The following is a 25,088-nucleotide window of genomic DNA, read 5'->3' as shown; positions in this document are numbered from 1 at the left end:
TATTGCACACAGGGGGGAAATAGGGCCAGCAACAGTGTTGCACTTGCTGTATTAATGACTGATTTTGTTGCACTGTGATTTAAACATGTGCTTTGGTTTAGGAGAGTTCATTCATGTTTTTTTGAATGTGTGACATTGTTGCTATTGGGAATTAAACACGTTAGCAAAGGCAGAAGTTTTCATTGTATCATTATTACTCACCTAGAAGTAGTTCCGCATGATCTCATCACGCCTCTGTCGCCCAGCTGCAGCAGCAGCTACGCCAGCTTCCATGTGTATGGGTCCAGGTCCCTCCACGTCAGACGATTCTGAGTCACTCAACTCCATTGGTGTCCCTTTCCTGGTTGCAATGTTGTGCAGCATAGCACAAGCTACTACAATTTTGCAGCACGTCTCAGGGCTGTATTGGAGGGCTCCTCCACTTTTGTGAATGCATCTGAACCTGCTCTTCAATATGCCAAATGTTCTCTCGATGGTGCCTCTTGTTGAAATGTGTGACCGGTTGTAGCGCCGCTCCCCAGCAGTGGCAGGATTCAGGTAGGGTGTCAGGATGAAATCCCGGACTGCATAGGCACTGTCCCCTGTGGGTGGAAATGTTTAAAGGTCAGTCACTGTGATGCACATGCTGGTCATGAGAAATGTGGGCTGACATTGTGTGCTTTTACCTAGTAGGCATCCCTCTCCAAATACCCCTCTTGAGAGTCTACGGTACAGCCACTGTGACGGAATATGAAGGCGTCATGTGTGCTTCCTGGGTACTTTGCCACTATGTCTGTGATTATGTTTTTGGCATCACACACCATCTGTATGTTCAGTGAGTGGTAGCATTTCCTGTTCCGGAATACATACTCTATGTTTGAGGGGGGTGAAATGGCAACATGTGTTCTATCTATACATCCTATGACGTGGGGGAATTTGGCAATGTTGTAAAAATCCTGCTTGGTCTGTGCTCGTTCCTGTGGGGTGCTGGGGAAGTGTATGTGGTGTTGCATCCTATGTGTCATGGCGTTGAGGAAAGCATGGAAAAAGCGCGACAAGGCACTTTGTGACACCCCTCCTGCAGAGGCTATGACCCCCTGAAAACTACCTGAGGCCAGCAGGTGTAGTGAACACAGGACCTGGATGTGTGTGGGTATGGCTTGTGTCCTGCGGGTGGGGTGTTCTAGGTGGGGCCTGAGTTCCTCAATCAAATCAAGTATGCTCTGTTCCTCCAGTCTGTAATGGGTGTAGATATCCTCCTCAGTGCGTTGGAAGATGGTGGTGCGCAACCGGAATATCATCTCCTGCCGTCTCCTCCTCTGCGCCACAGCTCTCAGTCTTCGCCTCCTCACTATCATGTAGAGCCCGGTCATTGTGGTAGAGAGAGTGTTGCATTCTGGGCTTGAATTTATACTTTGCACCTGGTTACCACCTGCTCCCACTTGATGGTAATTGCGATTCCTTATTTTGCGATTTTCCTTAAATTTGAGATTGGTTGATACATTCCATTGCGATTTTTAAATAGCGATTTCCAGATTTGCGATTTTCGCTAACAGGTTTCAGCGCAAATTTGGAAATCGCTATTGGAATCGCTATTTACCACTTTCGCAAAGTTTGTGACTCGCTAATTAGCGATTCCTTTTTTTGCATGCGTTTTTGGCTTCATACATTGGGATTAGCGATTTTTTAGTCGCAAACGCTATTTTTAGCGATTCGCAGCGTTTGCGACTAACTTTTTGCTTCATACATATGGCCCTTAGATTTTTACCTTACCAGTCCGAGGAATCCCCATGTCGACGGATCTCTTTAGTCTGCATGGAAGTGTGAAGGAAGTTCTTTAAATTCAATACACTTTTGACAGATTCACAAAATCAATACATTTTATTCTGAAGAACCACTGACTCCAAAGAAAATGTAAGAAATTATTACAAAGCCAAAAATAACTGAACATACAAGCACCTCAGCAAGAGGTTCAAGAAATAAACAGGCACTAATACAAACATAAATCTACGCAAGAGTCTCAGACGACTCAGAATAAAAAGCAAAGTTAATTCAAGAAGCATCAGGCATGCAATCACTGTGCCCACTGGAAAACTCGATTGTATCTGTTCGGGTGGGAAAGAAAAGATTAGTCTGTCCCTACACTAACTCTAAAGTGGCATCCCTACATAACATACCTCCCAGGAAAGAGAAAAAGGTGTCATCTGTGAAGACTCCCTAAGAAGCACATACAGTTTTTCCAGGTAAGTAGCCTAAATTACCGAGCTCGTTCTAAGATGTTCCTTAGCTTCTCCTACCTAGTCCAAACTAAGACCTATGTTTAACTGCAAATCCAATTGGACTGCCTTAGACAGGACCCAGTCTAAACCCAACTGACCCTAACCCTAGCTTCTTCTAAGACCGAACTAACTCTCCACCCTCGGGGCACTTTCCTTAAAACAAAATCCCAAAACCAATAGATACGCCCATGACACTCCTCCTTCAGCAGGTACAGCCTCTCGTACTTTTCCAGTATCTAACCTTCTTCTTCCAAAAACCGTTGCTGTGTCCTTGTATCTCAGGCATCTTCTCCGCCAAATGTTGCAAGTGTACATGCCAGCGCACTCCCTTCGTCTCCACTCCTACCAATCTAACTTTTAAACAATGGCTCATTCTACCTAACGAGCTACATGGCCTTGCACCTGCAAAAGAAATGCATGAGAACGAATCCCTCTGCACGGCCTAAGTTACAATTCAAATTCAAATGCAAAGATAAGCTTCTTTCTCAAGGCACATTTCCAACTCGACATCTCTAGTCATGCTAAGAAAACCACGGTTAGGCCTCTGCTAGAGTTTCCTCTCACAGGCCTTTACTCTTTTAAATGCATTTCTAATATGACAACATAAGCATTTCATTAATAAATCCAATCACTACATTTATGTTACAAACATTGTTCTCATGTTAAAGCATTACATTTCTCATTAGGCAGCCTACACGTGCAACTTTAATATGGCATGTTTAATCTCAATGCACATTGTATACACAGAGCAATTAATCCTAAGTTACTTAAGGCATTATTCTCTCGATTAAGCACTACATTAATCAGTAAATGATATGAGCATAATTCTATATATGCCAACACTCTTGATTAGTCCTACATTTCTAAAACCAAACATTAGTAGGCCCTCTAAATATGTGGGCGCTGATTACAGATGGTTATGATGCACCCCTACAATTTTTCAAACAACATGGCGCTCTATCACTATTGTGCCGCGGACAACGGCAAAATCAAGAACCCTGAGCCATGATCTATTCTCCACTAAGATGTATTCCAAGAGAGAAGCGTGGCTGATTCTATTAAATGTTGGTTTCCCTGGCGTATCTGAGATTGTGCGGCCATTACACGCTCTCAGTGAGTGGGTTAGCAGAATAGCATTAATTTCGACTGCCAAGGGGGACCAGGCCTTGATCGGCTGAATTTGCGGGTCAGGGATTGACCTTTGGGAGACCTCTTTGTTGGAGATTGGATCGGAAATGCCAGGGAGGGGCTCAAATTGACAGTTAAAATCACCCCAAACAATCAACGTCATGTTGGGGGGAACAGTAGAAATAAAGGAGTTTAGTACATCAAGGATTGACGATTCCTTACTCAAACTGAAAGGTCGAGAATAGACATTAATAAGAGCAAGCTTCAGCTTAGTTGGAAAGCTAAGTGTTACACACTAAATGTCACTGGACAAAGTGTTCAGGGGACAAGCTACACAGCCCACGTGTGAGCCAACCCAAGTAGATAAACCCCCAGACGGTCTGCCCCTCTTTCTTGTAGTGGCTGGTATACTAAATGACGTAAATCCCACCCTTTGCAGCGTCCCTTGCCCACGTTTCTTGGAACATGCACATGTCATATTGGTCCACAGAATGCCCCCATTCAGGGCAAGACAGTTTACTTTTGAGGCCAGCAACGTTCCAGGACAGGATCTTAAACGTACTTCCTGTATATAGCATTTCTCTGGGGGCATCGGGGTGGTGTGCGTCAGGGGTGGAAGTGCCATCTAGTTGAATCAAGATGGGGTCATCAGATGTTACGATGGGTGGGTTTGCCCTAGGAGTATTAATATTGAGAGAGGCATAAAGATTGGAAATTATGGGTCCGGGGAGATCTCGTGGACCTTCAGGCCCCTTGGTCGCCTGCCAGGTAGCTACAGCCCGGGCCTTTGTTTCTGCCCCTGCCCCTGCCCCTGGGTAGAAGGGCTGGCTTAAATACCTGTGGTCAAGCTCAACTCGTCCTCCTGGGTGGATCGGGGTGCTCCTTCCTTGGCCCAGTCCCACTATGGAGTGTATTTATAAAACCATAGCCAAACCCCATAGTGCCCAAGACCTCCCACAGATATGCCCAATACACCCGATCAAATGCCTTACTTCTGCTGCACACAATTAAGCAATGTCACGCTTGCTTTGAAGCAAGCATTACATTGTTGAACTGTGAACAGCAGAAGTAATCAACAGTGAATGTGACATCAATTTTGAACAAGATGGCAATAAGGCCTAGCTGAGGCCTAGATAGCATATGCCAAGAAAATGCAATTGAACAGGTTATAACAAGATTGCTTCAAAGTCCTTAAGATCAGTGCACACGTGTACATTTGAGACTATTCTGAACAGTGTTAGTAATACACAAATAATGTAAAATGCACAAAATGTCTACACTATGTAGACCCAGAAGAGCAGAATTACTAATTGAATTGTTTTGGCAATGGTAGTTGCTGAGCGAGGCCTCTAAGTGAACAGCTTGAAGAGGAAATTGGAAAGGCTGGTGAGGCATATGACATAAAAAGTTGGCCCAAATAAAGGATCAGAAAAAACAGTTTGCATGTGTACTTGAACGGAATCACATAAAAACTTTGTGTTAGTGAAAAATTGCGTATGGAAACTTATGAACCATGTAGATACTCTTTTCATTTGTAAATTGGCTCAGTGGAGATTATCCCCCAGATTCATGAAAACCCAATTCTGCGATTTCTAAATTGCGAGAAATACCTAATCAAACTTTAGAAATCGCAGAACGGGATTCATGAAAGATTGCGATAAAAAAATGCGAATCGCAATCGGCCGCAATTGCCGATTGCGATTTTGCCTAAATTGCAGAAAAATCACAGAATCTGTCATTTTCCATGTTGAAATTGCGATCTCGCTATTACCGAAATCTCAAATTGCGATCTCGCTAATAGCGAGTTCGCAAAAACGGGAAGTCGCATATCGAGCACAGTGTTGACATCACAACCCTGAAGCAGTCAGTTCCCTCCCTCATTCTGCATACAGAGCCTGATTTGGAAGCAGCACTGGCCAGAGCTCCACTCCAGACCACCTCCAGCTCACAATCAGGAGACACCCCACTGCAGAAAATGTCCCAGGAAGCAGCAGGGAGCAGTTCCTCAGGAAGGAAACGTAAAATAAAGTTTTCTGAACAAGAACTGGAATACCTTATTGAGGGAGTGAGTAAGGGCCACGATCGGCTCTGTGGGAAGGACTCAAGGAGGGGGCCAGAGTCGGACAAAAGACGGATTTGGCTGCGCATCCGCGCAAAAGTAAATTCTGTGTCAGTGTCCCAGCGCTCCATTGATGACTTAAAGAAGATGTGGTACGACCTCAGAGGGCGCGCCAAGGAGAGGATTGCTGAGAGGCTGGGGGACCGTGTCGCTACAGGAGGAGGAGAGCCCACAGTCCCACCCAACACCCATTGGAGGACCTTGTAGAGGACACCTTGCAGCCCGAGGCATGCGTGGGGGTAACCCGGCTGGACTCCTCCCGACTCACCAAAGAAACCCTGGGTAAGTGCCATGCGACTGCGACCCTGTCCCCTAACAATGGCCATGACCCCAGAGCTACCCATCAGAAACCCCAGTCATGCAGCCCATGCACACCAGAAAAGCCCTATTGCATTGTGGGACATGTAGTCTGACCACAATTTCCATTCAGCCCCATACAGCCAGACATGTCCTGTGAGAGTCAATCCAACAGCCAGTCAGGGAATGCTAGCCTGCATGCATGTAGCAACCTTCCATGTGCATGTCATTAATCAATCTCCACTTTATATTACAGGTGGCGCTGAAGAACCCAGCAGTGACAGTGAGGGCCTGCAAATAGATGAGAATCCAGAGGATTCCGAGGGAGACGTCCATGCATCCCCTCAACCTGGACCATCAGGGCAAGCACCTACACCAGCAGCATTACCACCACCTGCCACCTCAGCAACAACAGGCGCACCACAGCCCCCACCTGTGACACCCATGCCAGTGGCATTGGCAACACCAGCTGCAGCCAGGAAAACCACACTGCGCACAGCCACTGTGACAACACAGTCCAGCAGATTGGTTAGGGAGCCGCGCAATACTACACCACGCGCAGGCAGGAGGGGGGTGAATGTGCGTGTACCTGGCCTGTCCATAGAGCGCCGCATGCTGCACATTCATCAGAAGCAGGCACGTCATCTTGCAGCCATTCACCTGCAGCTGCACAAGACAGCAAGGAATGTGGGCCAGCTGTCTGACAGGATGGAGAGGATGACCACTGCAGTGGAGGAAAACACACAGGCCATGTTGACACAGCGGGATGTCAACCGGCGCCGCCGCTACCAACTGCTGACACGCCTCTCTGTGTACACACGCTCAAACCATATCATAGGCAACGCCTCCTCACAACTTTCACGACGCTCGTTGGCCATGCAGATCCAAATGGTCCAATGCTACCAGGATGTCACAAGGGCACTGGAGCAGGTCACCACTGCAGTGCAGGGTCTGCAGGCAACTGGCCACGGCCAGGCAGGTGGTGGGGATGACGCTAGTGAGGGAAACTCAAGCCACAGCAGCCTTTCGTTGCCACTGGTGACAGTTCCCTGCCGCAGCACCAGGCCCACTGCAGCCTCATGGGCAAATGCTGAGGAAGAGGTGGAGAGGCGACTTGGAGCCTCGGCCCGGATGCGCCACTGACAATTTTTCTCACCATGCAGGGCCATGCTGATGAGAAAAACATGCCCTCCTAAAAAAAGGGGATGTATGACTCAATACACCTCTAATCTAACTGTTTGAAATAATGCAATATTATTGTGAATGCAACAATAATATTTATTCAGTACCAGTACATCTGACTCATGTCATTATTTCATTTGTCATGCATGCATGAGTGAAGTGTTGGGTGAGGGGAGTGGGTGCACTAGAAACAGTTATTTGTGATTTGGTTGCGGCGTCTGTGTCCTTCAGCTCGATTCTCCCCGCGTGCATGACGCGCATGTGCAGGTGGGCGGTTGTCCCCTTCCGACTCACTGCCAGATATCTCTACAGGTAACCTGCGCTTGGTAGCAATGTTGTGGAGTATTGCACACAAGGCCACGATGCGGCAGCAGACCTCAGGCTCGTATTTGAGGGCCCCACCAGTCTTGTGCAGTATGTGGAAGTGGCTCTTCAAAAGCCCAAATGTCCCTCAATGCAATTTCTAGTGCGGATGTGTGCAGCATTGTAACGCCGTTGCTGTGGTGTGGCAGGGTTGAGGCATGGGGTGAGGAGGTACTCACGGAGACCGTATCCGCTGTCACCTGAATGAAAGGAGCAGAGGGTGAGTGCCTGTTATGCGCAGCAACATGGTGACAATGTACTATTTTTTGGCATGTGTACTTACCAAGAAGGTGTCCTTCTCCAAAGTCTCCCCTGGCCAGCCGTGTGTGCATGCCGCTGTGCCAGAATATGAAGGAGTCATGTGTGCTCCCCGGGTATTGTGCCACTATGTCCGTGATGATTGTCTTAGCGTTGCACACCATCTGGATGTTCAGGGAATGGTAGGACTTGCGGTTCCGGTACATGTATTCTGTTTGTGCAGGTGGGCAGATGTGGATGTGGGTACAGTCAATGCATCCAATTACATGGGGGAATTGTACAATGTTGTAGAAATCAAGCTTGGTTTGATTCAAGTCCTGTTGGGGGGTTGGGAATGTGATGTAATGATTTAGCCGGGTCAGCATTGCCTCCAGGAAACTCCTTAGGCAGCGGGATATGGTGCTCTGGGAGATCCCCCCTGCAACGGCAACCACCCCCTGGAAGCTTCCAGAGGCCAGGAGGTGCAGGGTGCACAAGACCTGTACATGGGTGGGCACGGCATTGGTCCTCCTTGTTGGGTGCTACATCAGGGGGTCTAGGTCCTGTATAAGCTTAGTGACCATTGCTCCATTCAGGCGGTACTTGGAGTAGATTTGCTCCGCAGTTTGGCCCAGTAGGGTGATCCGCTAGCAGAATATTCGCTCCTGTATCCTGCTTCGGTTCCTTTCTGCAGCCTGGAGCCTTCGCCACCTGACCACCATGTAGAGTCCTGGCATTGTGAGAGTCCTCATGCTCCAGCTGAGTATCCTTAAGTGTGTTTGGTCAGGCCTGCACCTATGGCTAGTTTATTTATTTATTTATTTATTTTTTATTACTTCATGGTTACCACCTGGTTTGGGTTCTCCTTAAATTTCGCGTCGCTAATAGCGATATTTGGGTTTTTCGCAATTTGCGATTTTTCATGAATTGCGTTTGCGATTATTTTGCGAGTTCGCAAAATATTTTGCAGAATCCAAGGATTCTTGCAATTTCCGATTCGCTAAAGGGGTTCTTTCAAAGTTCTGCGAAATATTTTGCGATTTCGCAATTTTTTATGTTGCGAATTCGCAATTTTGGACTTTTCCCAATGATGAATTGCTTTTCTTGGAATTGCGATCGCAATAGCTGATTCGCAGCTATTGCGATTGCAATTTTGGTTCATGAATCTGGCTGTAAGTGTACAATTCACATGTATTTTGGCTCATAAAACAACCTAATTACACAAAAAGTTAAATTTGTGGTCGGACTTTCAAAGTCCTTGTCTAAGCAGGAATGGCAGATTTATCCAATTTCAAATTCCACCCACAAATGAGGACTACCTGTTACTATGGCTAATTTAACAAACATTGCCTACGGTCATTCTTACCCCTGAACAGGGGGTAGCTCGGTCAGTAAGACTGGGGGGTGGAGCTTCAAATTCTAGGACAATCACACTGTCCTGTCATGTTAATCATTATTTGGGATGCAGCGCAACAGGGCCAGTGGAAAGGGAATAGAGAGCGGATTGTGAGGGGTACTGAAAAAACTGTATCTTGTAAAATACCCATGTTTTTAAGACTTTCAAAACGTAGACAAGAATGTGTATGTGTTTTTGTCTAAGTAAGTATTTAAATAGGGTTCAATAGGTCGCACACCACTCCACCAACCAGCGGGTAACCCCAGGAGCATCACGGTAAATGCAGTTTCTTTAAGCGAGTGCGCTTTTCAAAAGTTCCGAAGTGTAAATGCAAAGTTGCAGGCCAACTCTGGACACCGGTGTTTAAATATCCAAGGTGAAATCGAACAGACATCTTACTATATCCGACTCAAAGCTCCTGTACTCAACTATTTCTTAAATAATACATTTATTAGGGGGTGTAACAACCCATACAACTCCCTGAAGCTACGCCCCTGTCCAAGGATCACCTGGAAATGTCACTTTAATACAGGATTGCAAACTATTTCAGCCTCTAGCCACCCCCCCCCCCCTCCAATAATTCACGGGAGTGAAGAAGATGCGGGTTCTCAATCTCAAAATTAAATCCCAGGTGAAGAAACAAGAGAGAACATTTCACATATTAATGTTCAAGCCGCCAGGTTTGCTCTAGCAGACTGTCCACCTTGCAGACAATCCACAGAAATACGTGCAGAGGAACAGAGGTGTGCGTGAATGAAAAAAATCAAAAATAATCTTTGTCAATCAGCTTTATAGTGTCTCTGATTGCACAAAAGGAAGCTTGCATCAAAATGTTTTAGGACGGCGGTGAGCCATAAACACAGCCATATCTAAGATGATGAGGATAGCTTACGAGAATTTCACAGCGTCCACAGGGTGAATCCTTCCATGGGTAAGAAATACTCATCTAGCACTGCCAGAAAATATCTTTACTCTCTCATCTTTGCTTGACATGAAGTCTCTAGTTTCCTCATTTCCAGATTGCCTGCATGGCATTTCACTCTGTCTTGGTGGTGCATAGCTTTACAAAAAATACTATATGTTTTTAAATTTGCTTAAAACATTTACCTTTTTATCAGTTAACTCTTACCAGATGCTCACTTAGTACGACAACTGAAACAACCTTAAAACGCTGACTGTCACTCTCTATCTTTTCTTGTTTTGTCTTTTCAGGTTACTTTCAGTATGCTGGAAATTTACAATGAGCAGGTAGGAATTCCTTTTACCTTTTCGTCTGTTCGTTAACCCTGAGAGAGGGAATGGTGCATGTTGGCACTTCCAGTAGTCCTGCCGTAAAAATGTGTACATTGTCACAGGTTGCTCCTGGTGGTAGTTTAGGGGTTTTAGTAAGTGATTTCCACACTGCTTCATCAGGGTTGCATGACTCCTCAAGGACTTGGGCCATCATTCATTTGCGCTCAGACTTATAGAAGGGTAGTCATGGCTGGGGCACCTATGGACCGTGAATCTGGATTTCCCCAGTCTGTGAAAGGGCTTTGATGGCTTTGGAAGTCAGAACATTATACCAGAGAGGGATCCATGCATTCCAAAGCTCCAGGACCATCAGTCTTGTTATTGAAACTCTCGGGAGTCAGTTACCTGGAAGATAAGAAGGAGCAAGTTGATCCTGTTGTTGCTCTAGCTTTTCCAGTACCTGGATACATCTTAAAGGTGTTCTTCTGTGGATTTACTTTTCAGATAAGCTGCTTCTTCTCACCCATGGGACTTTGGTGCCAGGTGAGCTTCTGATCTCACAGATTTCTACTAGAGAAGTCCATAACCACACCCTAGAGTCAATCAAACTACTGATCTCACAGAATCTTTACCTAAATGAAAGGAATCACCATTTCTTGAGTAGGCAACTCACACGTAATACTCAGACTCTTGGAGGAGTGCAGCCACCAACTGACTGCTCATCCGTGGGAGAGAGGGACGTAAGCGGGCCTTCAGTTACGGGCTCTCTGTTTCTCTGTGAATACACCCCAAGTGCAGACTGAAAGCTGCTGCTGCATAAGGCCATACACGGCCCCATCAGTTTAAGTTGCCTGGATATCCGATTAGATGCCTGGGTGGACAGACGCAATCACATCCGAACAAGGGGAAGCCAGTGTTTGCTACTGCAGGTACAACGGTGAGCACTTAGCCCCTGCACTGTGATTACACGTTCTTTACTTCTGGCACAAACTAAGCAAAACAAAGTTTTCCCTTTTGCCCCCACGAAGGAGCCTCTGACAGTTTCTAAGAGTGTTACCACCTGTGCTGAGAATTGAGTTTGTCCTGGGATGGCAGCACCATAACCTGTAAGGAATTAGTCTACCATACTCCGGCTTACATTGCACTACCATCCCCTTTGGCTTACGCCAGGCTGTTCCTTATGTCATCCTGCACTTTGCCATCACAATGGGCCATCAATTCTACAACCAAATTTGGTCTACCTCATATTTCGGTCTCTCCTTGCCCTTTCAACGTAAGCCTCAACATATGTGATCAACAGTTTTCCTGACTTTGGCGAAATAGGTGCATTCTTATTGAGCAAACCACAAACTGCGGTGTCCTGTGGTTGGACTTGTATATAGCTGCACTCTTTGCCTCACACTTACCCACTTACCCTTGTCTCAATTTAGGTCGAGATAATAAATAAACTTTATTGGTCTTCAGGTAGATCATTCTGTTAACCTTAATTCACCCAGAAAAGAGCCACCTTCTGCTACACAATAAACTCCTTTACTTGTTATTTCATGAGTTCTCTGCTATTGACTGTCTTATGACCTAAAAACTATCTCATGAGCTGTCTCGTGACCCTAAAGATGCTTCCATCACGGCTACGAGCTCCAGTCATAACAAAGCTGGCAAACAAAATGGTTTAATTTGATACTGATGTTGCTAATTTAAAAAATACATACTGGGACTGCGAATGACATAAATGACAAAAAGCAGCAGCGGGTCCTCAGATGCCGCACCTTAGTCCCAGTTCAGCAGTAATTAAAGAATTTTGTGCAAGCAACCCCTCCGTCAGCTGCTGAGTGACGCGACAGAGCTCCAGATCACTAAAATGTTTATGGGTTTCGTTGGGGGTGCACGTAGTAAAAAGAGTCCGGAGAGAATGATGTTTGTGTGCAAAAAGTGTCTTCTTTATTCAAGTTTTCATATCAAAAAGCTCCACATTTATCAACATACATCAGCCAACGCGTTTCTCTCCCTCAAGGGAATCTTCCTCTGGGCTGAAATTTAAACACATGAAAGTACATAAATATCAAGTTTTTTTTTTTAAAACAACACAGAGCATATGCAATTTATACATTTCTTACAGTTTTACACATACACAAGAGACAGCGCAAAAAAGATTTATCAAAACCATTTTAAGACACAAAAATAAGGGTCCACATACCAAAACAGAAGAAAAGTATCTGAAAAAGTAAAGTCAGAAAAGAAAAAGAAAAAAAGAGAAAAAGGGGAGAACAAGGGAAAGGGTGCAAGAAGTGAGTGGAAGCATAATAGGGAATTTAAAAAGTTTAGGAGAAATATAGTGTGAAACCCAGGGAAGGACTCGACCGGTAAATGTAGCTTTCATAAATCTTAAAACAGACAGTATATCCACAGCCAAGAAATACAGGGCGGTTGTGGGAGATATGGGTTGAATATCCTAATATCTATTTGAAGAAAAGTCTATTTTTTACTCTTCAATATCTATGAGTTCCTTACTCTCAATAATATACCTCTGTTCTTGTGGCACCAATTGATATAGTATAGAACCATAAAGGCTTGTATCTCGGGTGAAGGATCCTGTCAGACGACCCTTAAAGTTCAAAGAGATTCTCAATCAAACAAGAATATATGTATCCCAAAGTAGTACCGGAAGGCTTACCAATTAGATTATAGCGTTCTTTCAAGATGAAAATGCGTAGAGTAAATTTGAAATGTAGACAAACGGTTTATCATGAGCCCGGGATGAAAATGATGTCAGTCAGCCGTAGTCTTGGCTGCAATATTTAAAAAGAAATACAAGGATTTTTTCAGAGAAAAAAGCCAATCAATGAATTGCAAGTTAGGGCATGACCAAGTGCGTACAAAGGACGAAGTGAGCGGTATGTAAACTTCCGGTTTTATTATTCTATATTGTATTAATCATAAAAAATAAAGATTTCGCTCATACAGTCCTTGTGCATTTTGCCTAGTAAGTTGGGAACGAAAAGGATGGGAAGATGGGAAATGTATCAGACTCACGTGAAAAACAACAATAACATGGTTTGGATAATAGTGACTCTGAAGTTCCCCCGCTGACGTCTAGTTGTTCACTAGGCTCACCTCTCGAGTAAATGGTCCCACGGTGGGTAGACCAAGATAGTATGGCTGCATAACATGAGGTCCAAGATCCCACCATGGCGTTTAATTACTTTTTTTCGTACATCTCTAGGTTGTGCGATCACAAAAGTGAGTCAGACCCACCTTGGTAGTTTAGTTGGGCATCAGACCGTGCAGAGATGTATATTAGATCTCAAACAGCAAGATATGGTGTTCTCTTATTATGAGTCCTTCATCTGTAGATTGCTGGCGGCATAAAGGAATCAGGAAAGCCAGTCCTTTAAATGAACAAAAAGGCTCAAGGTAACATATACAAAGGATTTGTAGTTTCAATACTGGTAACATTCCCTACATTGTTATTTCAAAAGCAGTATTTCACAAGAGCAACTCACTTTGTTTCAAAAGATCCGACGAGATGCCGCCTCGTATTTCTTCATTAACCTCAGTGTGTTGTCTTGGCCCAGTCCCGTATATAAGAACCTAATAAGGTTTAAAAGAGTATTTTTTATAATTTTGAAACAAATATAAGGCTATGGAGTTAAGGGATTTTTTATATAATAACGAGAATAATGCCGTTAGATCGAGAAAATATAAATTGGCGCATTCACCACTGCATAAAAAGCACGCATCACATTAACAGGATGCATCACATCCCGCTTTAAGAGTCAGTCCCATTACGTATGTGATCATGTGTTTAGGAAGGGCCGGACAATCATAGTCTGTAGAGACCAACACGTATTAACTTGATTTGCAAAAAGTTTCTAAAATGTTTTCTACTCCAAATCCCATAATGCATCACAAATACCATAAAACATTTTTATCACGTAAGGAGGTTAAGAGTTACTACATATTCACAGTTTCTTTTTTCAAAACCATTTTTATTAGGAGTTCGATCAGGTTCAAGCACAGCCCTCCACAATCAGGAGGAGACTGTCAACAGTAGATACAAAAAGGCACATCATTGTCACAGCATCGAACCCAATGCATGAAGCGAATTTTTCAAAAATACTCCCACCCACCTACCCCAAAACTCCCACCAACCCCGTCCATTACCCACCCCTTATCCCACCCTAACCCTGTGCACGTGATCATGAGTCAACCATAAGAGAAGGTGTACAAAGGTGGAGCCGGCCAACGGCCTAGGGTGCGGGGTCAACATCCTGTGGTAATGCATCGTCCATGTCCATAGGAGGGTCGAGAGGCAGGCCCCTATAGTCTGCCCACCGTTTCCATATTTTGAAATGTTTGCGGGGACAGCCCCGAGCCTCAAAAACTGGCTGTTCCAAACCCATGATGAAGTCCAGGCCCGCCCTCCAGGCACTGAGGGGGGGGCGCTCGCTCGCTCTTCCAGGCCTGTGCCAGGTCCCTCTTCGCTACCACCAGCCCCAGCAGCAACAGATGGCGCTTGTATATGTTGCCCCCAACATTTTCCAGGACGTGAAGAAGGCCCAACCTAGGGGTACGGGGCAGGTCCCACCCCAGCACCTCAGACAGGCAATCCCAGACCCCGGCCCAGAACCGAGTCAACCGCACACAAGACCACACAGTGTGAAAAAGGGTGCCTCTCTCCGAACCACATCTCAGGCATTCCGGGGTTGCAATCAGGCCCGCCCGCCACAAACGGTCCCTTGTGAAATAAGCTCGATGCAGATATTTGAACTGAATGAAGCAGAGGCGGACTGCAATGGCAGCCCCCCGGGGGGATTCAAGGGCCTCGCGCCAGTCGTCTTCGTCCAAGGGGCCAACATCGGCCTCCCATAGGGCCTTCAGTGTCGAGAGCGAGGGGGAGCAGTGAGTGACCAAGGAGCGGTAAATCAGGGAGACTTTTTTGTCACCCAAATCTCCCATAAACAGCTTCGCCTCTATGGGACTGAAGTCTGGGAGCTGCTCCAGCCCCACCAGGCTAGGAGTAAGAGCGTGACGAAATTGGAGATAACGAAAGAACTGGGACCTGGGCATGTTGAACTCAGCACTCAGTTCCTGAAAGGATTTAAGAGTGGTGCCGGAGAGGACATGCCCCAGGGACGAGACCCCTATTGCGTCCCAGCCGTCGAAGCCCTGCAGCGACGCAAGCGCCGGCAGCAGGCCATTACGCCACAACGAAGTCTCCGCCGTCAGTTTACCCCACCAGCCCATGCGGTGCAGGGCCCTCCGCCAGACAGCAAAAACCACCTGGGTGACTCGTGGGAGCAGCCGCCTCCTCCTGGCCGAATACAACAACGTATTTATTTATTTATTTATTTATTTATGTAGTTTATAGAGCGCACAGCTACCCCCGAAGGGGTGTCCCGGCGCTAGATCCTGAGTCTCTAAGGGGGAGTAAGGAACATAGAGCATGGGGAGCAGCAGGGGGAAATCAGAGTCCAGAGAAGAGCCAAGTTTTGAGTTTGGCTCGGAAGATGGATTCGGAAGGACAGAATCTCAGATCGATTGGCAGAGCGTTCCACAGTTTTGCCGCAATGACACTGAACCCTCTGCCACCCATTCTAGAAAGTCTAAAACGGGGAGAGATCAGGAGGCGGAGGTCATTGGATCTCAAGGATCTGATGGAGCGAGATATAGAGACACGTTTTTTCAGGTAGTTGGGTCCGAGGTCGTTGATGGCTCGGTAGGTAAGGGTAAGGATCTTGAACTGGATACGGCTGGCCACTGGTAGCCAGTGAAGCTCCCTACGATACGCGGATACTGATTGACGGTAGGGAATGTTACCAATCAATCTGGCCGCCGCATTCTGGACAATCTGAAGCCGGTCTAACAGATACTGGGGGGCACCAGCATAGAGGCTGTTAGCATAGTCCAGGTGGGACGTGATGAGGGCATGGGTAACTGTACGGCGGGAATCCAGAGGGAGATAGGGGAGTATTTTTTTGATCATGCGCAACTTCAGGAAGCAGGCAGAGGTCACTTTATTGACCTGAGTTTTGCATGAGAGGGAGTCGTCAAACTGGAAACCCAGGTTACGAGCAGAGTGAACAGGAGAGGGAGCGGGATCAAGTGCCGTGGGCCACCACCAAGAGGAGGGGATGGGATCTTTCTGATTGAAGAACAGCACCTCCGTCTTGTCTGCATTTAGTCTGAGGTGGTTATCAGTCATCCAGACACTGATGTTATTGAGGCACTGGCGGAAGTTGGAGAATGCGGAGTCCGAGTGGTCTCTGAAGGAAAACACCAGCTGAGTATCGTCAGCATAGGAGACCACCCTGACTCCGTAGGACTCCACAACGTCGGCCAGTGGGGCAAGGTAGACATTAAAGAACAGGGGGCTGAGGGCGGAGCCCTGTGGCACACCGCAAGACAGGGGTTTTTCATCCGATTTAAAAGGCCGCAGCAGTACCCTCTGACGTATGAAGGGAGGCGTCGCCCATTAGAGAGTGCTCCAGGGCATAGGCCGGGTCACAGCGGTCCCCATACCACCACTCATTGAGCACCAGGAGATGGGAGGCCTGATAGTAGGACAGCATATCCGCGGTAGCCAAGCCGCCGCAGTAAGTAGAGAGGAAGCACGTATGGAGCGCCACCCTGGAGGCACCTCCAGCCCACAGGAACCTGCCCAACACAGAGTCAACACTGCGAAACCACTGCGGATCAATCGGGTAGGGATGATTCTGCAGCTGGTAAAGGAGACGGGGCAAGGCCACCATCTTAAAGATAGCCGATCGACCGTAAATGTTAAGAGGCATACGTGTCCACGTCTTGATGTCCAACTGGACCCGGTCCCAAACCGGTTGAATGTTCCGGCTCCACGCCTCCGTGGGCGAGGCAGAGAGGAAAACTCCCAGATATTTCACTCCCTCCACTGCGATCCGAAGGGACGCAGCCCATGGAAAGTCCACCGTGCCACCACCCAGCACCCATAGGGTCGACTTGTGTGGGTTAGGGAAGAGCCCCGACGCTTGAATATTCACAGTTTCTTGATCCAAAATTACTAGAATTGTTATAAAACAGTTTATATGTCGATTTGAAAAGATATATATGTATATATATAATGTAGCTTAGTCCCCTTGTTATTTAATTTCCAATGTTGGAGCCGACGAGGAAGCCCAAAGTACCCCTTCCCACACTCACAGAGTTTCCAAATTTCAAATTGTCCGAGCGGCAGGTAACGTGTAGATCCCATGTGAGAATTGTAGCATTTGCTGCCCAGTTTAAATAGGCCCAACTATGGGGCCTAATTGATTGATTGCCCCCATCAAAATAGGTAATTGACAAGGCGGTAGTTGTGCTTCTGCGTATAGTAGCGCAACTAATAGGTCAAAAAGCAGTGCCATTTTGAAATGGTGATTTGGATAGGCTAGAAACGAGTATTGGGAATAATATCACGGCATTTGTTGCCATATATCAGTCCCATGATTCTATGAGATATTTTACTTATAGTTTATCTCTAATTTTGAAGTGACGCCCATTTCTAAAAACCCACAAAATCCTACACAGATAAAGGAGGGTGGAAATAAAGTAAATAAGTCTAGCGGAGGAGCCCTGATTGTCATAATAGCCGCCATCTTAGAATGGTATAAAGTGGACGAATTATCTTTCTGCTAAGGCATAGAATTATAGGAGCCAGGATTGCCATATTGACCGCCATCTTGAAACGGTGTAAAGTAGACAAATTATCTCTCTAATATGACAGATAGTGGTTGAGCACCTACACTTATTGTACCCCCGGTAGGCAAAGAACCAAGTTTTATTTGAAGGACACTTATCTAATGGCGAATATCACAAATTAAAGAGTATATATATCTATAATTGGAAAAAAATGGTCCCAGAATTTTATCGTCGTCAGGATGAGAGACTCCTCGAGGTAGTATAAAGTTATTAGGGATTTCGTGGATCTGAACGCTCCTTCATAGGGCAGGAAGTGGTGTGTTTAGACCCGATATTGATATGAATAGTTCAGAAGTGATTGGATAATAGATAGCACAAGAGTGACATAATCTGAACAAATGTATAGAAGGATATTCATTGAATAAGATAGATGTTGTTTATAATCGTCATGGATAGGACACCTCTTGTTCTGATGGGTGGTGGAATGGGGATGTATTACTTATTTGTTAAAACTGTATATTTGTCACAAACATAGGGGTTACAGAATTTATACAAATATGCAGTGGGGTTGGGGTATATTAGAGGTGCATATATAGTTATGAATCGGAGAAAGGAAACCGTAATGGTAGAAAAGGATAGTAAACAGTTGGTTTCATATGCCAAGGTATCTTTTCATGCAATGAGATATAATACAGTGTATTCAGACATTAACATGTCAGCATATTATTATTGACACTAATTTCCTGATATTATTTCTTAAAAGATGCATTACCCTTCACAGTATTTTTCCTCAGATATCTTAGGTTAGGAAGTAGTGCATCTCGTTGTCTGTGTTCAACCCGTATTTGATACCTTGTAGCTTACATATCTATTTACATTCCCTTTGTCTGAGTAAGAGTTCCCAATCCCCACCCCTGGTTGGGTTGTGTACTTGTTACAGAGCGTGAAACCAAAAATCTGGTTTCCCATCATGTGTCTTTATGATATGCTCGGTCTGAGGATATCGCAGGTCTCTATTGAGAATTACCCTCTTATGCTCCTGAATGCGTGTTCTGAGATTCCGCTTTGTGCTGCCAACATATATTAGCCCACAGCCGCAGCCCAATACATAGATTACAAAAGTGGTTGCACAATTTATGAATCCTTCGATGTTATACGTCTGGGATCCGTTATAAGAAAAACTCTTTGTTTTATCTTTTCCCAGATCTCAGATATTGCAATTTTTACAGACAAAGAAACCCTTTGGTTTGGGTGGCAGCCACGTTATGCTGTTGGTGTTCTCTGTTGTTATATAACTTGGACATAAGTCATCTCTCAAAGTCCGACCCCGTCTGAAGGTTACAGACGGATTGGTCCTAGTGGCTGTTTGCAACCCTGGGATCTCATTCAAGAGATGCCAGTTTTTCTTCAAAATTTTGAAGATGGCATTGCTGTGTCTTGTATATTGTGTCACAAACCTCACCTCATTGTTATTGTTCTTTTTTCTTTCCGGTGTTCTTTTTACTAGTGTGGATTCCCTGGTGATTGTACGTGCTCTGGCTTCCGCTCTATTCAGGGTTTCTTGATTGTAACCTCGTGCCAGAAATCTGGTCTTGAGGTTATCCATATTAGCATCAAACAATGTATCCTCGCTGCAGTTGCGTCTTAGGTGTACCATTTCCCCATACGGGATATTCTTAATGGTTGCGCTGGCGTGTGCACTATCTGCATGCAGGACTGCATTGCACGCTGTTTCCTTTCTAAACAAGGTACTTTGAATTCGTCCGTTTTTGATGTAGAACTGTAGGTCCAGAAAGTTTATTTTTTCTTTGTTGTATTCTATTGAAAGCTTAACATTGAGAGCATTCTCATTTGGGTACTTATGGTACTCAAGTAAGTGTTTTTCGGTACCCGACCAGAGGCAGATAATGTCATCGATATACCCCCCCAAAACACAATGTAATTAGTCCAGGGGGAGGCATATCTGTTCCAGGCGTGACCCTTCTCAAATTGTCCCATGAAGAGGCATGCATATGATGGGGCAAATTTTGTCCCCATCGCAGTGCCCCTCTTTTGGTGAAACCATCTGCCGTTATATAGAAAATAGTTTTTGGTAAGGACTAAGTGAATCATCTCAAGAACCATTTGGTTCTTGAGTAGAGAGTCCACACCCTCCCTATGTAGGTAAACCTCCGCTGCTTTGAGCCCCAAGTCGTGTTCAATACATGTGTAGAGGCTAGTCACATCCATTGTCACAAACCATAAATCGTCCGACCATTCAAAATCCTGCAATTTTGTAAGGATATCCTTACTATCTTGGATATATGAAGGAAGATTTTGTACATGCTTGTTCGATTTAAGATCTATGACTTCCGATAGTTTTTCTGTAGCTGAACCAATGCCGGATATAATCGGTCTTCCTGGGGGGGAAGTTGCCACCCTTATGAATCTTTGGCAAGATATATAGACAGGGGGATCTTGGATTGGTGACCTGTAAATATTTAAACTCAAGATCACTAAGTAGCCCCATATCTCTCCAGTCAGTAAGTTTAGAATTTACTTCAACCTTTAAAGGTCCCATGGGATTACCAGAGATCCGTTCGTAACAATCTGTATCAGCCAGTTGTCTTTCAATTTCAGTTTGGTAATCGGAAAGGTTCATAATAACGACGTTTCCGCCCTTATCTGCCTCCCTAATCACTATGCTTTTATCACTCTTCAATTTTCTTAGGGCATCCCTTTCTTCTCTGGACAAGTTATACTGTATGTTGCGGCGGTCCCTGCTGTCCCATTCCAGTTTATATAGTTCAGCGCCCACCCGTTCAGTAAATATGTCAATGTTATGGTGAAAAGTGCCAGGCATAAATTTCGATTTCGGGCGCAGGCCACTATCAGTCAGCATATTTTCTACAATATTATGTTCCACGCATATTGTTTCCAAATCAACTTCTCTTTCCTCATTAAGTTCAGTCAAGCATTGTAAGTTTTTACCTCAGCGATAGACATAGAAGAGATACCCCCATTGTCCCCATAGATCACATCACGTGGAGTTTTATCATGAAAAAAATCTTTTAATTTGAGTTGCCTAGCGAATGTAAACAAGTCAACATGAGTTCTAAGCGGTGGAAAAAGTGCCAGAACCGCCAAAGACAGGTAGGAAAATCACCTTGACATTTACAGCCAAAAATTGAATGCTCAGCATTTTTTCGGATTGGATAAACTGTTTAAGAGGGTGAATCTCATTCATTGTCTGATGAAATGCGACCATCGCTCTTCTGTGTCAAGAAGGAACTAAAGATCTAGGGGCATATTTACAGGCCCTGTGTGCCACCAGAGCATCACTTTTGTTGATCTTCTGTGGTGAAGAATGCAGACCCATATTTACGAACCCACGCAAAAGCCACCCTGCGTGCCTTTTCATGGCATTGTAAATATGGTGTAAAGCAACTCAGCGCAAGCTGCTGCGTTGCCTTACTATGCGCCGGGGAATCATGCCATGGGCGCTGATTTGGGTGTTCCCATCCAACACCTACGTCAATTCATTGTAAAAACGCCCCCTACTTTTCAAGAAACAACCCATCTACAAGAAGTGAGATCACCTATGAGACCAACGACTGACACCACTTATAGAGCTGCCTCTCACTTTCAACATCCCAATAAAGACTTAAAATGAGAGCTTTGGCACTATAGCATATATGCTTTATGTCTACCACACATACTATTTCCGTTTAAAAAAAAAACATATTTACAAGCATTGTGGGCAACCTGAGCATCACTTTTTTAACGCTCAGTGCAGACTCATATTTCAAGGTCCATGTTTCAAGGCCATGCAAAGCTACCCTTTGTGGCTTTTTCTGGCCTTGTAAATTTGGTGTTAATAATGCAGTGCAAGCCACTGCATTGCCTTACTATGCAACGGGGAGACATACCATGGGCGTTGCTGTGGGTGTTCCCATGCAACACCCATGTTTTTTTACACTTCCCCATATTTACACCATAGCGTGAAACTGGGGCAGCACTAAAAATGTAAGCCTCCCCAGAGCAGGCGTAACGAGGAGAAATATTTACATTTCTCTTTGTTTTTTCCTCATTCTATGTGTTGCCTCTTTCTGCTGCACATATAAAACGAGGAACACTCCTCTCCTGATTACACCCCTTCCTGCCCAAAAACAATCATGCCAACAACACAAACACCCTTATACCATGGTGCCTGTGTTGGCCCTCGGCTGTAATTTATTTGCTGGCTCAAGTAGAAAGAACAGGAATGCACCGTATCTTGTAAATATGGAGCTCCTTCTCTTTTGATTTGGCATAGTACAGCACAGCAAAATGACATTTGGCGCTGCCCTACGTCAATTCATTGTAAATAAGCACCAAATAGGTTTATTTCCATCTTGACCTCATGAGGCCATATGTATAAATCTTATTTCAATATTTTGCAACGCGTGTTTCATGCGGTCACATCTTGCCTTGGTTGCGAAATGGCTTTCTTTATTCTTTCTTGAACTGTAATTCTTCAAATGAACTCTCCACTCAAAAACTGGAGTATGACCCATCCTAATATTTGCTAAGTATCTCTGGGTGCCTCCTCTAGAAATAATTTGTGCACCTAATTTAAATTAAGTGTGCAAAAAACATCAGCTTCTGAACGTAAAATCGCAACCCTTAGTCACAGCATTAGTATTTTCATTTGTAAGAGGCAGATATGAATGAAGTAATTTGCAGTCTGTGAGACACATTTGGACTCTGCGGTGCTTGGGGGCAGAACGACATCTATCAGCAGCCCTCTGCGCATCAGGAGGAGGATAACTAGTGTTCTCTTCAAAATACTCACAGGCACCCATGCTCCGGGACGTGTGCGCCAATCTACACCTGAACGAGGCCAGGCCGTGTCCACTCCTCCTGTTTCACTCTCCCAGTGTTCACATGGGTCAGCGGAAAATGCCCTCAACTGTGTCAGGGCCCCTCGACAATTTCTTATGTGACTTTTTGCTGTAGGTATGCTGTCAGAGGAGACATCGTCCGTACAGCAAGAGCTAGGTTTAGGGCTGAGGAGGGATGGGAGAGCCTCCGGATGCCAACCTAGTAAATCTGTGATCCTTTCTGAGACTCTTGTTGTGGACTTTAGCTTGTATTTGGCAGACTCCAGAAGTCCCACATGTGGTTCTGGTTCCCTGACTATTTCATCTCTCTAGTGTGGAAGCTGACCATGACCCACCAGCCCTTAAGAGGAAGAAAGGGTGTCCTAAGTTGAAGAGAAGTTCCTAGTCCTCCGTGGTTGTGTTCTCGTATGGGAGCCAAACATGGGTGGCTCCAAGGGCTGGCAGTGGTCAAGGGGTTCTGGGGACCTCAATAGCCTTCCTAGTAATACATTGGACTTGTTTGCAATTCAGTTGTAAACTAAAATTGAATTACTTTTGAGGAATCCCCCCAATTATATTTGTAGTAGCTTGTCATGGATAGAGAAATCCAGCGGTGACTTCATTTGTTCTCACCTGGGAGCCCAAGACATAATCCGGTCCATGCCTCCAAGCAGGTCTGGTCCTAGGATTCTGGGGGCCCTGGGCAGGTAGCAAATTTGCGAGGCCCCTCTAATTTGCACAGATGTTACACATTCAGGGCTGCCTGCATCTCAATAGAAGCCCTGCTCCTCTAGGTGCAGCCCCCCCTCTCCTTAAGTGCCGCTTAACAGCTCATAAAGAGCTGGAGGTGTGAGGGTTGGTTATCTGCAGAAAGTGTTAATACCACCAGGGAGCTAATCTGGGGAACATTAGCCATCCCGCTGTGCCACCCCGCTTGTGCGGGGTGGGTAGGGGGGGACACACTGGAGGAAAGTGTTCTCTTGCAACTGGGACTACCCCCTACCCTTCACCCCCCTCAGGTTCGCTTCCCTACAACAAAGCAATGAGGCCACGGGAGGGGGTCGCCTATGGTGGGGCACTTGCAAGGTCGTCCCACCTTTAATGCCATAACCTGGCTGTGTTGCGTTTGTACGGGGCCCCAAGTTGAAGGGCTCACTACGAGGCCCTAGGCAGCTGCACACACTGCCCATGCCTAGTGCCGGCCCTGCCTCCAAGGTCTGTTTCTGACCAGGCATACATGGCAGACAGAGCTGAAGGGCTGTACGGGGCAGTGGGTGGTGTGTCTCCAAAACACAGGGGTTGGGTAGTTAGAGGAGAATTTTGCTACTCATGCTTCTCACCAGCAGCCTATTTTCCCAGGTGCCACTTTCCCTTACTGGTCATTTACAGCCCAGGAATAGGGTGTACTTAAAAGAAGGATCACAGGCTCACTCAAGTAATTTGAAGATGGCGACCGCTTAGCAGCGGCTGAAGCGGCAGCGCAGTGAGGACCTGTCGGACCGGAGCCCAGAAAGAGCTAGACTCCGCCCTGTTACCGCTCTGTTACGGGCAAAATAACCACGTTTGAACAGGTGACTTTCTTTGTGTGATGCAAACGGTGTTGTCCTGCCGCGGATCGGCAAAACAGCTGCTACGGGACCTAGCGGACGCTCTCGCCATCTTTCTGCCCAGGTGCAGGCGGCGTTACTCGGCAGGAGGGCGGAGCAAGGGTCGGCGGTATACGCGGTTGAGGAGCGGTGAGGCCACTCTGAGAACTGGTGTGAGACCCGGCGTCGGGCTGGTGGGAAGCGGCAGCCGGGAGAGTTGAATCAAGGTGGCTGCACTTTGCGGAGGAGCTGTACACCCGCTCAAGAAATGGCCCCAAAGGTTAACCCTGTAACCAAAACTGCAATGGTGAGAAGGAAACAACAGCCGCAATGGGAGGAAGGCATGGCAGAGCTCACCATAGCACAAACACCTCCAGCCGAGGAGCGAGGAGCCAGGAAAAAGCCGCCGCAGCAGCAGACCGGTGCCCGGACTCAATTAGCGACAACATAGATTGCTGACCTGTTCACTAAATCCGGTAAGGAGAAGGGGGCTGAAGATGTTCCAAAGGTGGTGGGGCGCACCTTTAGGGAGGCTGAAGCCGAGAAAAGAGCAGATGCAGAGCCCCATTATGATAGTGCAGACGATGGTGGTCCCCCTCTTTCCTCGGCACCCCCCTCAACCTCAGTCACAGCGTTACAGGCAGTTGTATTACAAACGGAGGAGGAGGCAGCTACAAGTTGCGGGCTCATCGGAACCACAGGCGTAACCCCAAACTCAGAGGTGGCACCCCAGGACACTTAGTTGGGCATATTACTGCAGAGCTACAAACAGGGAGCTCCCAGGAATCTGAACACGCT

General features: G+C 46.0%; 1 protein-coding gene across 1 annotated transcript in view; it reads left to right on the top strand.

The window, feature by feature from the left end:
- LOC147708518 (kinesin-like protein KIF28) overlaps window positions 1-25,088 on the top strand; it is a 685,351-nt gene that overhangs the window by 122,973 nt on the left and 537,290 nt on the right. Inside the window, exon 3 of the mRNA XM_086927203.1 lies at window positions 10,193-10,228. Coding sequence (XP_086783329.1) covers window positions 10,193-10,228 — 36 coding nt within the window. The remainder of the gene's footprint in view (window positions 1-10,192; window positions 10,229-25,088) is intronic.

Source organism: Lissotriton vulgaris, chromosome 6 (genome assembly GCF_964263255.1).
Source record: "Lissotriton vulgaris chromosome 6, aLisVul1.2, whole genome shotgun sequence".
NCBI classification, from domain to species: domain Eukaryota; kingdom Metazoa; phylum Chordata; class Amphibia; order Caudata; family Salamandridae; genus Lissotriton; species Lissotriton vulgaris.
The sequence above is the reverse complement of the archived record's forward strand: the minus strand, read 5'-3'. Positions and strand labels throughout refer to the sequence as shown.